Genomic DNA, 12,851 nt, shown 5'->3' with positions numbered 1-12,851 from the left:
CACATACATATATAGCTATAGATAGCTACTACATATACATACTACACTATATATAGAGAGAGCAATTCACTATATATAGACAGTAAGGTAGAAATAAGAATATATAGTGTATAAATGACTAAAACATCTAGTACTAATCAAATGAATATTGCTAGATAGAGGGAAGGGAAAGAAAGACATGCTTGTTAGTATAGTTATACAGATGGTCTCTCTTTAGTAGAGAACTAACAAATAATACTTGGTACTTTGGTAGGGGTGATAAGTAAACATTCTAGGTATAGAAAAGATAATATAGCACAAGTCTGGGGAAGAGTAAGACTAGCTGAAGGACAGTTCCTTCAGGGATAGGTAAATTATTAGTCTGCAATTTCTTGTTTGAGATCTTTGATTAAACAGGATGTGGAGCCATGGTTAGAAAGAGTTGAGAATAGTAATATTACAGGATAGCACTTTACATATTAATCTAGAATATGATGGGAGAAAAATCTAGACAGAAAAAATTTGGAGGCCATAGTAATAATTTAGGATTCTGGTGAAAATCTGATAAGGCAGCAGCCAGAATGATCAAATTATATTTTTTGAATGACAGACCTCAAAGTAGAAAATCTGAGGCAGAAGGCTGGCTGGTATCTTATTTTTATCTGAAATGAGTACAGTAGCCTTTATCATCAGTGTGATTAGAACATTTTAAATACACATATCAAATACATTGACATGAATAAGTTCTAAAACGTTTCTCTGTTCATTTATCTGACAGATGATCTTTATTCTAAAAATACTGATCATTTAGTTGTTGAAATTTCAACTAATGCAAAGTATTGTAATCAGATTAAGAGGACTCTGACAACCTGAGAGTCAGAATAATTGGAGACCTCAGTGATGGTTCTTTTTTTGAGTGTTGCTCCTTTGACTGTATCTTTTCCTTGTTCTTAGATTAACTTTGTTAAAAAAATGTTCTTTTGCCTTTTTATATACTTCATGGCACAGAGACAAATATTTTTCTAATTAAATGGTGGACATGGTTAGCATTTTTTCAATTTTGTCTTTAATAAAGATTTAGATTCAGGTATTTTTGTTTATTAAAAAAATAGTAATTTTCTGAACTAAGATACAGGGAATGCTCAGTTATATAAATTAAATAATCACCTAGAAATAATCACCAATAATGATCAAAACCTCCTCATGATTATAGATGCATGGTGTTTGGGATTGGGAATGGTTCATGGTGGTCCTGGACCATTCTCATATCAAATAAGGAACTATCCCAACTCCTCTGGGATTACCTAGTAAGGTGCTCAATTTGAGGTGAGATAGTCTAGAAAAATAGGCTTACAGAGCACCAGATTATCAGAGAGGGTAAAAAATCCATGTGAAATAGCAAGAAAGAATTGGATATCCATCAAGCAAAGATGAGCACATATGAAAAGATAAGTTCTTCCTTAAGAGATTATAAAAATAAAAAATAAATAAATAAAAGACCAGTGGGAATGTACTTGGGATTGTTTACAATCCTACAGATTCTTTGTCTAAACAGCATTCGTTAGAAGGAATCTACTCCATAGAGTTGAGCAGCCTAAAATGGAAAACTTGATCCAGTTTTGCTAAAAACATTTTCCAAAAATGGAGAGCAGAACTTTTCAGTGTGTTTAGACAGGCAGCTAAACTGTGAACTCATGGAGTCCTTTTGGTCAGATAAGTCATAAAGATAAATGCAAAGTTTCTTAGATTCTGGAATTAATGATTGTTTCAAAACCCCGAATACCACCTCTAGAAAGAATGCCTGGAGAAGTTTGCAAAGTCAGGCAACATAGAGAACTATCTACATTCATATTTCAGACGTTAGCACATACGACCACGGGTTATCAGGAAGACTAAGAACCCTTTGCAATGTCTCATAAACAAGGTGGTAAGAAGCATAATTAGAAAAATGGAATCGGGTTGTAGCAACCTGCTAAAGGAGTGGCTTACAAGAAGATGATTTAGAGAAACTTAGACTTCCTCAGAGTGTAGGGAAGCCCTCATTACTGTTGCTGTGAGCAATCTCATTTGGGTGAAGAAAGAGACAAAGGGGATAGTAGCATATGAGAAAATATGTTTAGTATTGGACATCCAGTAGCAATTGATTGGGGTAGGTGTGCTACAGCTCCTTAAACAAACACAGAATGAATACGTAGGTTTCCCGCATTGCAATGAGGTTTTGTGTGACTACTTTAGAGACTATGATGCTAGACTTTCAGGTCTTCTACAAACTCTTAAGTAAAATGTCACTCATAGATTTTCGATGTAATTCATTTAGACAGACTACAGCGCAAGTTAATTTAAGAGCAGTTGATAATGCTCAAAAGGTAACAAGACAATATGTTGGAAATGATCTGTACAACTTGGGAACAGGAATTGAGGAGAAGGGAAAGAGGGAAAAATGAGGGAAGAGGTAACAAGTTAGGCAAGAAATATGATCACCACCTTACTTATGTAACTGTAACCCTTCTGTACATCACCACAACAATAAAATTAAAATTAAAAAGGGTGAACTTTCGCTTGAAATGCAAAGAAAGGTGAAGAAGTGCTAAATGTATTTTATGACATGCATGCTACATATATTAATGTCCAACATAAAATATTTTTTGTCCAGCAGACTATAAATATATGGTATGCTTATGTATACATATAGATAAATGTATATGTATATCTATCATAACAGAATATCATACACATGGACAAGTAGGTCTCATTCCTAATATACATATCAACTTATCCCCAACCCTACCTCCTAATAAAACAAAGTGGCTTTTTATTTATTATCTTTTTTAAGGATTACAGGTCAAGACAGTTATATATAACTGCCACTATTATTAAAATTATTCTCACACTGGAAATTGCTTACATTCAGAACTATTAAAAAGGGCTTTTTTACAGAAGTTTTTTTTTCCACAACAACCTTATAAAAAAAGGAATATTATCTTTGGAATTGAGGATTTTCTTGAGATTACAGAGGTATTAATGATGTGATTGCAACTGCACACCAATACCAATAGCATATTCCTTATATACAAATATAAAGTGTATAATAAAACATAAATCTAGTGGAAATGTTCCAAACTGTTTTAATGATACTGTCTTCTGAGGAATGGTTTACAAAGTTAATATTAACTAAATAACCTACTGATAATAAGATTTCCTTTCTATTAAAAATGATTTGGAAATAAGATTAATATGCATTACTTGAAAATCATTTGGATGTGATCCAGTTTAAGGCAATAAAAAAGTTTTGATTAGGTAGCTAAAATTTAAACATAAAACCAGTCATCCTAATAAAGAACCACTGCATTTCCTTTTTAGTTATAGGCTACACTTAACTTATCAGTGAGGGATTTGGCAAAGAAGATAATCAAATTCCTTCTCTTGTGAAGGAATGGGAAATTCTTTTAGAGAAAGTCAACAGAGAGAATATGATAATGACTAGAAATTTCCTTTTGGGTAATTTCTCTAGTACACAGACTTTACACTTCATTTGCATCTTAGTTCTATTTGGAAACGTAACTAGCCGGCCTTGCTTTTCGCTTCTTGAATGAGAAAGTAGGAAAGAATGAAATCATGATGTTAACATACTTTAGCCTTTAGCACAAAGTAGTTTTCACGCTTATATTCATTGATAATACTTATGACACTTAGAGCAAAAAGAAAATTCTTATGCCATTAACCTCAAGTTCTGGCAATTGCTTATCACTTGAAGCTATTCTGAAAGTTTTCTATCTGGAAAAAAAATTTAGATGAACAACAACAACAACAAAAATCCTGTACAGCCAGGCACTAGTGGCTTATGTCTGTAGTCCTAGTTACTCAATAGGCTGAGATCTGAGGATAGTGGTTGGAAGCCAGCCTGTTCAGGAAGTAGATGATACTCTTATCTCCAATAAATCACAAAAAACTACAAGTAGAGGTATGGCTCAAAAGGGTAGAGCACAAGCCTTGAGTACAAAAGCTTAGGGATAGTGCCAGTTCAAGCTCCAGGGCCTGCGCGCGCGCGCGCGCACACACACACACACACACACACACACACACACACACACACACACACATCTGTAAACAAGGTGTGTTCTAAGAACATTTGTTGTAAATAGAAATATAAATTGGAATAGTGGTTGAAATCAAGATCCCTTGTCTTTTTGGGCTTCCTTTGATTATTATGTACAGCATACATTTCCTCACCCTCACAAAGCCCCAATGGGGCTAGTGTTAGCACTTTGTAACAGTAATACTGGCAACATCAACAACAGAAGAAACCTAGGGACCCTTCTGCAAAATGGTGTGTTAGCACCTGCAGGACTTGAGATCAAACATATCTTTTCAAGGTCTCTGCCTTCTCCAGTTTTTTTTTTTTTCTTCTTCTGAGCACTTAGAATATTTTCCTTTTGTATTAAGTCAATACAGTCATTAAGACAGGCTTTTCTCAGTGTAGCCTTTGAGAAGAACTGGTAGGATCTCTGAACACTTTCTAGAAACATAAATTCTGAGACTCTTGCCCACAGTGACTGAGTCAAAAGCCTTCAGAGAGAAGTGTGCGGAACGTTTTAGCCACTGTTCCGAAGGATGCACTTTCAATGTGAAGACCATTGCTCTAAGGTATTTTTTTTCTTAGGTAGAGCTCAACTGCGATCAGGACTGCAGAACTATAAGCAGGCAGATGAATATGAAGTCTAGGTATTACTTCGTTTTGTATTTTCTCTAATTCTCATGTTATCCAAACCTACCTCAACATTTAAGCGTCTCTGAATTCACACTGGAAAATTGACCAGAAGTTCAGCATCATTTTGGTAAATCTGAAATTTATCCACTTTGAACACATCAATATTTGTGATTTGAAAAATAATCTGATGAAAGAGATGGTGAAACTAACCACTTACAAAGAAATCTGGAAGCTCAATATGGATTTCTATTTGTGTCTTGGAGGATTGGGTATTGGTTGCTGAAACCAGCTCCACTAGCCTGTATTGTAAATCTTCATATTCATAAAAGCATGATATCTTATCAATAATGACCACTAAATGTTCCAGAGAGTGAGTGTCTAAAGAATATTATCCAAAGACTGAGAGTAACTCAATGGTAAAGCACATGTATGGGTCTGAGGTTCAATGCTTATCCCATGTGTGGGTGCGTGTGCATACACGTGCACATACAGACAGATAATTCTGTTTAAATGTTATAGTTGTATTGTTATGGAATAAGAATATAATTAAAAAAATCTAAATACATGAATACAAACACAAAACATTCCATCATTCCAAAATACTGAATACGAAGGGCTCTAAAGATCTTAACTAAATGCAGTGCTACTTTACATTGTTTAATAAAGGACTATCTGAAACTTAGGGTCAAGGTTTAATTGCAATCTTGACACCCCAGAACAGTCTAAACAGTGAAATATAAGGAAAAGATCTGTTTTGGCTATGTGCATTTGGAACAGCTAGATAGACTTCACACAATCACTAAGAGCAAGATTGAGATTTTTAGAATAGCAAATTACTTTCTCAGATAATATATTCATGTATCTCAATCATTTTGCTTCACACAATTCCCTGATTTTTACTGAGGATGTTTGGAGATCTTGTTAAATATTAACGTGCATCTATATCACTTTACATGACAAACTTTATGTAGTGATTCTTTTTTACTTTTTCAGTGGTAATTATAGTATATATTTTGGTGGATGACCCTGTATGCCTGGGCATTCTGGACATTCTCACTATAGATCTGATATTTGGTAATAGACACTGTGGTATATTTACTGCTAGTAAATTAGTTCATTAAGGGTAAGAGACAATTAGAATTTCATATGTCTAATACTGACTGGTACATTGCTCATAAGAAAGAGTATATTTTAATTTGCCATCAATATACTTCATATTTTCTCTGTATTATTAAATTTCTATGAATGAAACATTCAAACAGTAGTTGTTTTCCTTTAAAGTCTACTTACTATTTCAAGCTCATATATTAATTGCAAGTTTGACTTATAAATATAAGAAATATCAAACAAACGCTATACAAGAAGTATGGCAGGATACAGCATGTTTTAATAGTGTCCTGAAATGCTATTTCAACATGAAATACTGGAAAAATAATAAAATTCATTATTATATTTGCTTTTTAAATTCAGGGAATACAATGTTTGTACTTAGGAAAGACTAAATGCCTGCCACTCTGCTTGTCTGAGCTTCTACCTTATCAAGATGTCTAGGAGTGGAATGTCTTACAGCCTTAACGTGAAATTACTGCTTCTAGATCTTATCAGCTTCTATACTGGAACAGCGGGAAACTGACTGACAGTTGAATGGAATATAGACGAAGTGATGGAGACTACAAGTCACTCAAAGTCCTATTTTATTAAGTGCTTTGAAAATGAGGTCCCAGAACCTTCAGTCAATTTATGATTTAACGCAGGAAGCAGATGATTTGTGGTACTGTCTGAAGAGTTTCATTTGAGGGCTCAGGCTAGCCTAGGGAAAAGGGCACAGAGGAAAAAAAGAGATACTAAGATCATACAGCTTCTGCTGAAGTTAAATGGAGAAAGTAGTATATTTTTCTTAACTACTGAAGCTAGCTGGAAAACTAAATTATTTTATGTAATGAAAGCTATAATTAGTGCATAGCTTATGAATACTTTAAAGTTAAAAGTATTTTAAAATTATAGTTAAAAATATATTACCTTTGACAATTGAAAATATTCATCTAAATTATTACACTTCTTTTTCTTTCTTTCCAGTAGCACTATCTGATCTCAGTGTCTCTTGCTCTCACTAAGCTTTCTCATGGTTGGTGATCTATCATTTGAGCCACGCCTCCAGTTCATACATTGTTTTTCTATACCTATAAACATATCATAAACAATAATTCAACCTCATGTAAACATGTTTTTCATTGATGGATAGAGCAACAATTCAGCTCCTTTCAATGCAATCATTTTTAATAAACAAAGACATATTTTATATAGAATAATACTTAAATAACTTGGTGATATTGGTTGCTTCTAAGAAAAACTGGGAAAAGCGTGACACAGAAATGATCATATATTTCCTTGCATCTTTTGAATGCACAATGTTTTATTAATTCATGTAAATAAAAGAAATTTCTAAATAAAACAAATGGTCACAGCATCATACCAGCAAAGAAGACAGCAAAAATGCTTTTCTAGTGGGCTAAACAGATCTATCTTTTTAGAAAAAATATTATTCCTTTACTTTAAATTCATAGACATGCAAGGTCAAGAGCACCTACAATTTTTACATAAATCTTTATCTTTCTATAAATTACATAAAATTAGTTAAATTTTATTTATCTAGCAGCAGATGGACGTGAAAATTGTATTCTCGGTTAAATAAATTATAACATTTTACATGAACCAACAGCAGGATAAATGACATTATTTTCAACACATTTTACTTGTATTCCTTAGTGGTAACTAATTCTTAAAAATGCCCTTTATAATGTATAATTACGAAGTGTATGTTCATATTGCTGTTAAAAATTAGCTTTCATAACAAATCCGAAAAAATGGTTAAAATGATCTTATTTAGTTATAAAGAAGAAAAAAATCCACGAGTAGCTGTCTGATTATAAGAAAACAAATACTATTTAATGGAAGGTTAAAGTTTCTTATAGGATATTGCTAATTATTGGGTATTATATTGCAAGATACACTACATTATGATGTGCATAAAATATCACAGACTAATTCATTAATTTTGATTGAAGTCTAAATTATGTTCAGGTTCAAAATTCTATTAATGATATGATTACACAGAAAATGATCAGGGAAGTACATTTGAGGTTTAAATAAGTATACACAGAGGGAAACATTACAATGATAGAGTTAAAAGGAAGATGCATAATCAATTCAGAGATTTGACTAGCCAACTCTTTACCACCCTGTCCATGTGCTAGTGAAGTCCTATGGTAGAACTTAATAGCTATTATGTGAAATCTCAACCATTAATTCAAGTTATAACTTAGCTGAGCTCACATCCAAAGTAATAAAACAAAACATTATAAAATTTTTCTTAAAATTCTTATTTTGTATTATGAGTAGGAAATGCTTTGAACCTGTATGTGTGTGTGTATTTGAGTAAAAAGTGTATATATAAATGAACATATATTTATATACATATATATTTATATTATAAAGACATGGGCTCTTATTAACTAAATATAAGAACATAAAAAGAAAAAGAAATATTTTAGGCAGATCTTAAAATATTGTTAATTGATAGTTTAATACATTAATCATGTAAAATTTATTACCATTACAATCTTTTGAAAAATATTGACATTTCCATGTAACTTTATAATAAAAATTTTGGATACCAAGCCACAAATGAAATAATAATATGTAAATGTAAAAGCTAAAATAAATTATATCTTCAAACAAAAATCCCATTAATAATTCAGAGCTACTTTTATCCCAGCAGAGATGGTTATACTTTACATATTTAATATTAGACTGGTAAAATACTCTATGGGCTGGTCTGATTTTTCTTAGTTGTGGCTTTAATTTCAAATAATCAACTTTCTTCATTGGCATACTGGAGAAACACTTATCTATTAAGGTAAACTTTTCTTAGCATGAGGAAATTATTACTAAATTATCTGAATGAAAATGTTTTCGTATAAATATAGGAAAAACTTAAAAGGAAGTCAGTGAGGGTACTCTGAGGACCAAAGTAGTAAACTTTTCTCACAAGGAATAAAGTAAAGGTGTTCAGATACTATTCCCAAAGTACTCAAACTTACTTTAATATCAAGTGAATTAACCGACTATACATTCAACCTTTACTTTTAACCTTTTAATGCATAGCTCAATTGCCTAACCTTATTACTTGCTATCCCCTGGTATACCAGTAACCATGCATACTCAAGCCCTTATGTAAAACGACCTAGTAGTTGAATATAACCTATGAACATACTTCTATATATTTTCAATCATCTCTAGATTATTTACAACACTTAATACAATGTAAATGCTATGAAATAGGGTAGGTTTTTGTACTCTACCACTTAAGAGATAGTGATAAAAAGACAAGTATGTACATGTTTCATATAAATGTACTTTCTAGCTCTATGAGGTTAGTTGTATCCATGGGGCCAAAACTTGTGAATCTAGAGTTAATTGTAGTTTTTTCTAGTCAGAAATTTTGGTCACAATACAAACTAATCCTAATAGTTAGTTGACTCAGCTATGCTTTAGTTCACAGTAATACTAGCTAAAGAAACTAAACTTATACAGCATAGTTTGGCTCAGTGTGTGGGAAGAAGTAACTTCAGATGTGATAAACAAGACAGTGTTCATATAAATCCTTTCGAATGTTTGGATAGAAATGGAAATACAAGTGAAATCATGAAATTTCCCTCTAGTGACCCTGGAACCATATATCTGTCAGATTTCTGGCATTTGCCAATGGTAGACTTTAAATAGCACCATATTTAAATTTTGTTAACTTGACTATAGTAACATGAAACTGTAAACAAAAAAAAATCTCACTGTGAAATCAAGACAAGGAAAAATCTGCACAATTGAGAGAAAGAACCAAATCAAATATATGGTTTAATAATAAATGCAAGGCAATACACTAAATATTAGCATATATGTATGTATGTGTGTGTGTGTGTGTGTGTGTATTGATAAGGTCACAAAAATTATCTCTCTATTCAATGTTTATACTACTTTTGTTTAAAAGGAAGAATTCATTCTCTCTAATAGAGGCTAATTTTATGAAGTAAATATTTTTCTTCAAATATTTTTGATAGTACCAAGGATTGATCTCATATTTGGTAGGCAGGTTTTTTACCATTTGAACCATGTCTCCAAACCCCCACACCTCAAAAATATTCTTTCATATAATAAAATAATCCTAGCCGAAATAACTTCAAGCTTTGCAGTTAATAAAAATCCTGAAATATGAGTATTTTAAAAGTAAATTAGTATGAACAGTTGGTATTTACAGTTTTCAATTATTTCCAGTTTCTACAATCTAATTCTGTACCACTTATGATACTTTTCATACTCAATGTACAACACCAAAAGGTATCCCTTCAACAAAACCCTATAAAATTGAACTTGACAACATTTACAACTACATTCGTATGATTCTATCGCTACAGTTTAATTTTGTAATAGAAATAATAAGTTTACTACACATAAAGCCAGTTGCTATGGATGTCTGGATAGCTAAAAACATGTGAAGGCAAGTAGAAAGGGCTAGAAAAGATGAAGTAGGAAAGGGTGCGGTCAGAAAGATGGTGTATGGTATGTCAATATGAAAGAGGGACCTAACAAAACAAGAAAAGACACATTCACTCTGCTTTTCTGTCCTTCTAAGGCTTTGATAAGTAGCAGGTACTTTACTTTCCCTTGGAAAGAATTTTTTGGATGGCCTTTGCTGGGGTGCTGGCACTAAAATTTTTAATGTCTTTTCCTCCTGTAAAGATAATGTTATTTTTCTATCTGTTGATACTTTATGATTCGTTAGTAAATGATTTGAAAGCTCAGAGAACACCATTTTTATAGGGAAACTAGGATCCAAATATGCTAGGATTCATTACCAGCAATTTTCTTTAGTTTTTAATCTGTATAAAAATACTGGTATTACTGAATGGTTTAGAAATATTATATTTAATACTACGAATAACAACAGACAAACTCACAAGAGAAATGCTTCAAAAAGACAAAGGAAAAATAGTGTGTTATCACTACTATGGCTTGAACTCAGTCCTGGGCACTGTGATTTAATTTTTTTTTTGTTCAAGGTTGGTACCCTACCATTTGAGCCAAAGCTCAACTTCTGGTGTTTTGGTGGTTACTTGGAGATAAGAGTCTTACAGACTTTCCTTACAGACTTTCCTTACAGACAGGCTTCAAATTGTGACTCTCAGATCTCAGGCTTCAAACTGTGACTCTCAGATCTCAGTCTCCTGAGTAGCTAGGATTATAGACTTGAGCCACTGGAGACCAGCAAAGAAAGAAAGAAAAAAAGAACTTCTAAGAATTTTCTACTCTGAACTGCTAGTCATTGTTTCCAATGTTAGCAACGAGTAAATTAAGAATGAGGGCTTTAAATATTGGATATGAGGAAAATGTAATAAATGATGAAAATATTAATGAATATAATCACAAGACACACGAAATACATGCTAAGTACTTACCAAATACACATTACGTCTTGAAGAAAATCCATTAAATGAGAGATAAAAATCTCTCACTTATTATTTTCTCCAAATTTATTCCCATTTTTTTTCAAATTTCCTTCTGCCTTATTTCATTTAAACCACAAAGTACAGAGAGAGATAGTGAGAAGAGAGTGCATCTACTTGATTCAGTTTACTAGCTCAAGCTACAGAGCGATGTTACTGAATTCTGTGTGCCTTTCTATGATTTTTTTTATATCATTACATGAAAGGATATTGTGTTAAAATAAAAATTAAATATTGTGTCAAATGTTAAACTTTAAAATCTTGAGAGCTCAAGTATGAAGGGGATATCCTTAAGTATTATTTGCTCATAGCTACAAATGGAATCTACAATTTCTTTCATCTGAGTCACTTAAATTCCAATGTGTCTTTCTGGCAGAGCAGGCAATATGGCTTTACATGCAGCACAAGGATAAACATTTTTATTAAGTATCAGTATCAGTATGTATCACACTTTCTATTTTGAAAGTGAGTCAGTTTAAAAATACGTAGTAGCACAAGCAGCAGTACACGAATTAAATATTACGGGTAAAATATGTGCAAATATTACCCTCTCCATTTTACTGACTAGACTTTATTATAAGTGCAATGTAAAAGTAAGTTCATTTGATAAAAATTAGAACTGTTTTGATGAATAGCACTGAAGCCTATTAAAATTAATAATAGAATGAATTAAAACCACCTCTTTCTAACATAGCATTCATTGGTAATAAAGAACTTCACAGTTTACTTAACTGGAGGGCATACATATCAGTAAAGTTCTGGATAAGATTACATCTATCTAGGCTAAATTCTGCATACTACCACCACACTAAAATCACTTAAGGGCAGTGCTGTCCCTCTCCTCTTGGTAGTTCTTTTTCCTCGATAGGGAAAAAGAGACCTCTGGAAACTACGAAAGACTAAATTCCATAAAAACTCAAGCACTTACTGTGGCTGGGGAGGCTCGGGTTGTGTGTGTCACTGCATGACCAGAATTCTCCATGGAATTGCCAATCAGGTAAGTTCCTCCAGAGCTGCTGATGAGTTGTCCCCCTGTGACGCCCATCTGAATCCCACCAGTGCCCACCATACTGTGGGAGGAGACCACGGTTGTCACCTGTGCAGAACTCCCTTGGGTATCAAAGTAATTCCCTCCAGTGTTTTGGCTGTACATCTGTGTTTCTGTGTAAGGATAGGTTGTTGTCCGGCTTTAGAAGAAAGAAAAAAAGGAGAACGTTACTAGCTTATTTATTTGCATCTGACTTTCTTCTAATGTGCACATTGACATATTTAAAGACATCAATTAGCAAAGCCTTAGGAATATGTCAAGTTATACATTTTTTTTAATGAAACCTCAGTCTTGTAAAAAGTTGGATTGATTATCAAATTAAAAGTATACCTCAACTTGTTTCTGTACTTTAGGGTACTTGTCAGGTACAAATAAAGCAGTTCAGAAAATCACTATAAAAGTATTGTCCCTTTAATAAGTACTTCAGTTTGTTTTCTTCACATTAGAGTAATGGACAGGTGCACAAAAATCAGTTTGGGTCATTTCCCTCCAGGATACCTTCCTAGTGAAATTCTCTACTTTGTCATAAAACATGTAAATCTTGGTTTAACAAAATTTG

The 12,851-nt window shown here is 32.7% G+C and overlaps 1 protein-coding gene across 7 annotated transcripts in view; it reads right to left on the bottom strand.

The window, feature by feature from the left end:
- Positions 1-12,851, bottom strand: part of Rfx3 (regulatory factor X3) — a 239,868-nt gene that overhangs the window by 77,176 nt on the left and 149,841 nt on the right. For all 7 annotated transcript variants that reach the window (XM_070035668.1, XM_070035669.1, XM_070035665.1 and 4 more), the window contains one exon: positions 12,173-12,431. In XM_070035668.1, the coding sequence (XP_069891769.1) occupies positions 12,173-12,431 (259 nt within the window). The remainder of the gene's footprint in view (positions 1-12,172; positions 12,432-12,851) is intronic.

Source organism: Dipodomys merriami, unplaced genomic scaffold (genome assembly GCF_024711535.1).
Source record: "Dipodomys merriami isolate MVZ:Mamm:240054 unplaced genomic scaffold, mDipMer1.0.p SCAF_26, whole genome shotgun sequence".
NCBI classification, from domain to species: Eukaryota; Metazoa; Chordata; class Mammalia; order Rodentia; family Heteromyidae; genus Dipodomys; species Dipodomys merriami.
This window is presented reverse-complemented; position numbering and strand designations above follow the sequence as displayed.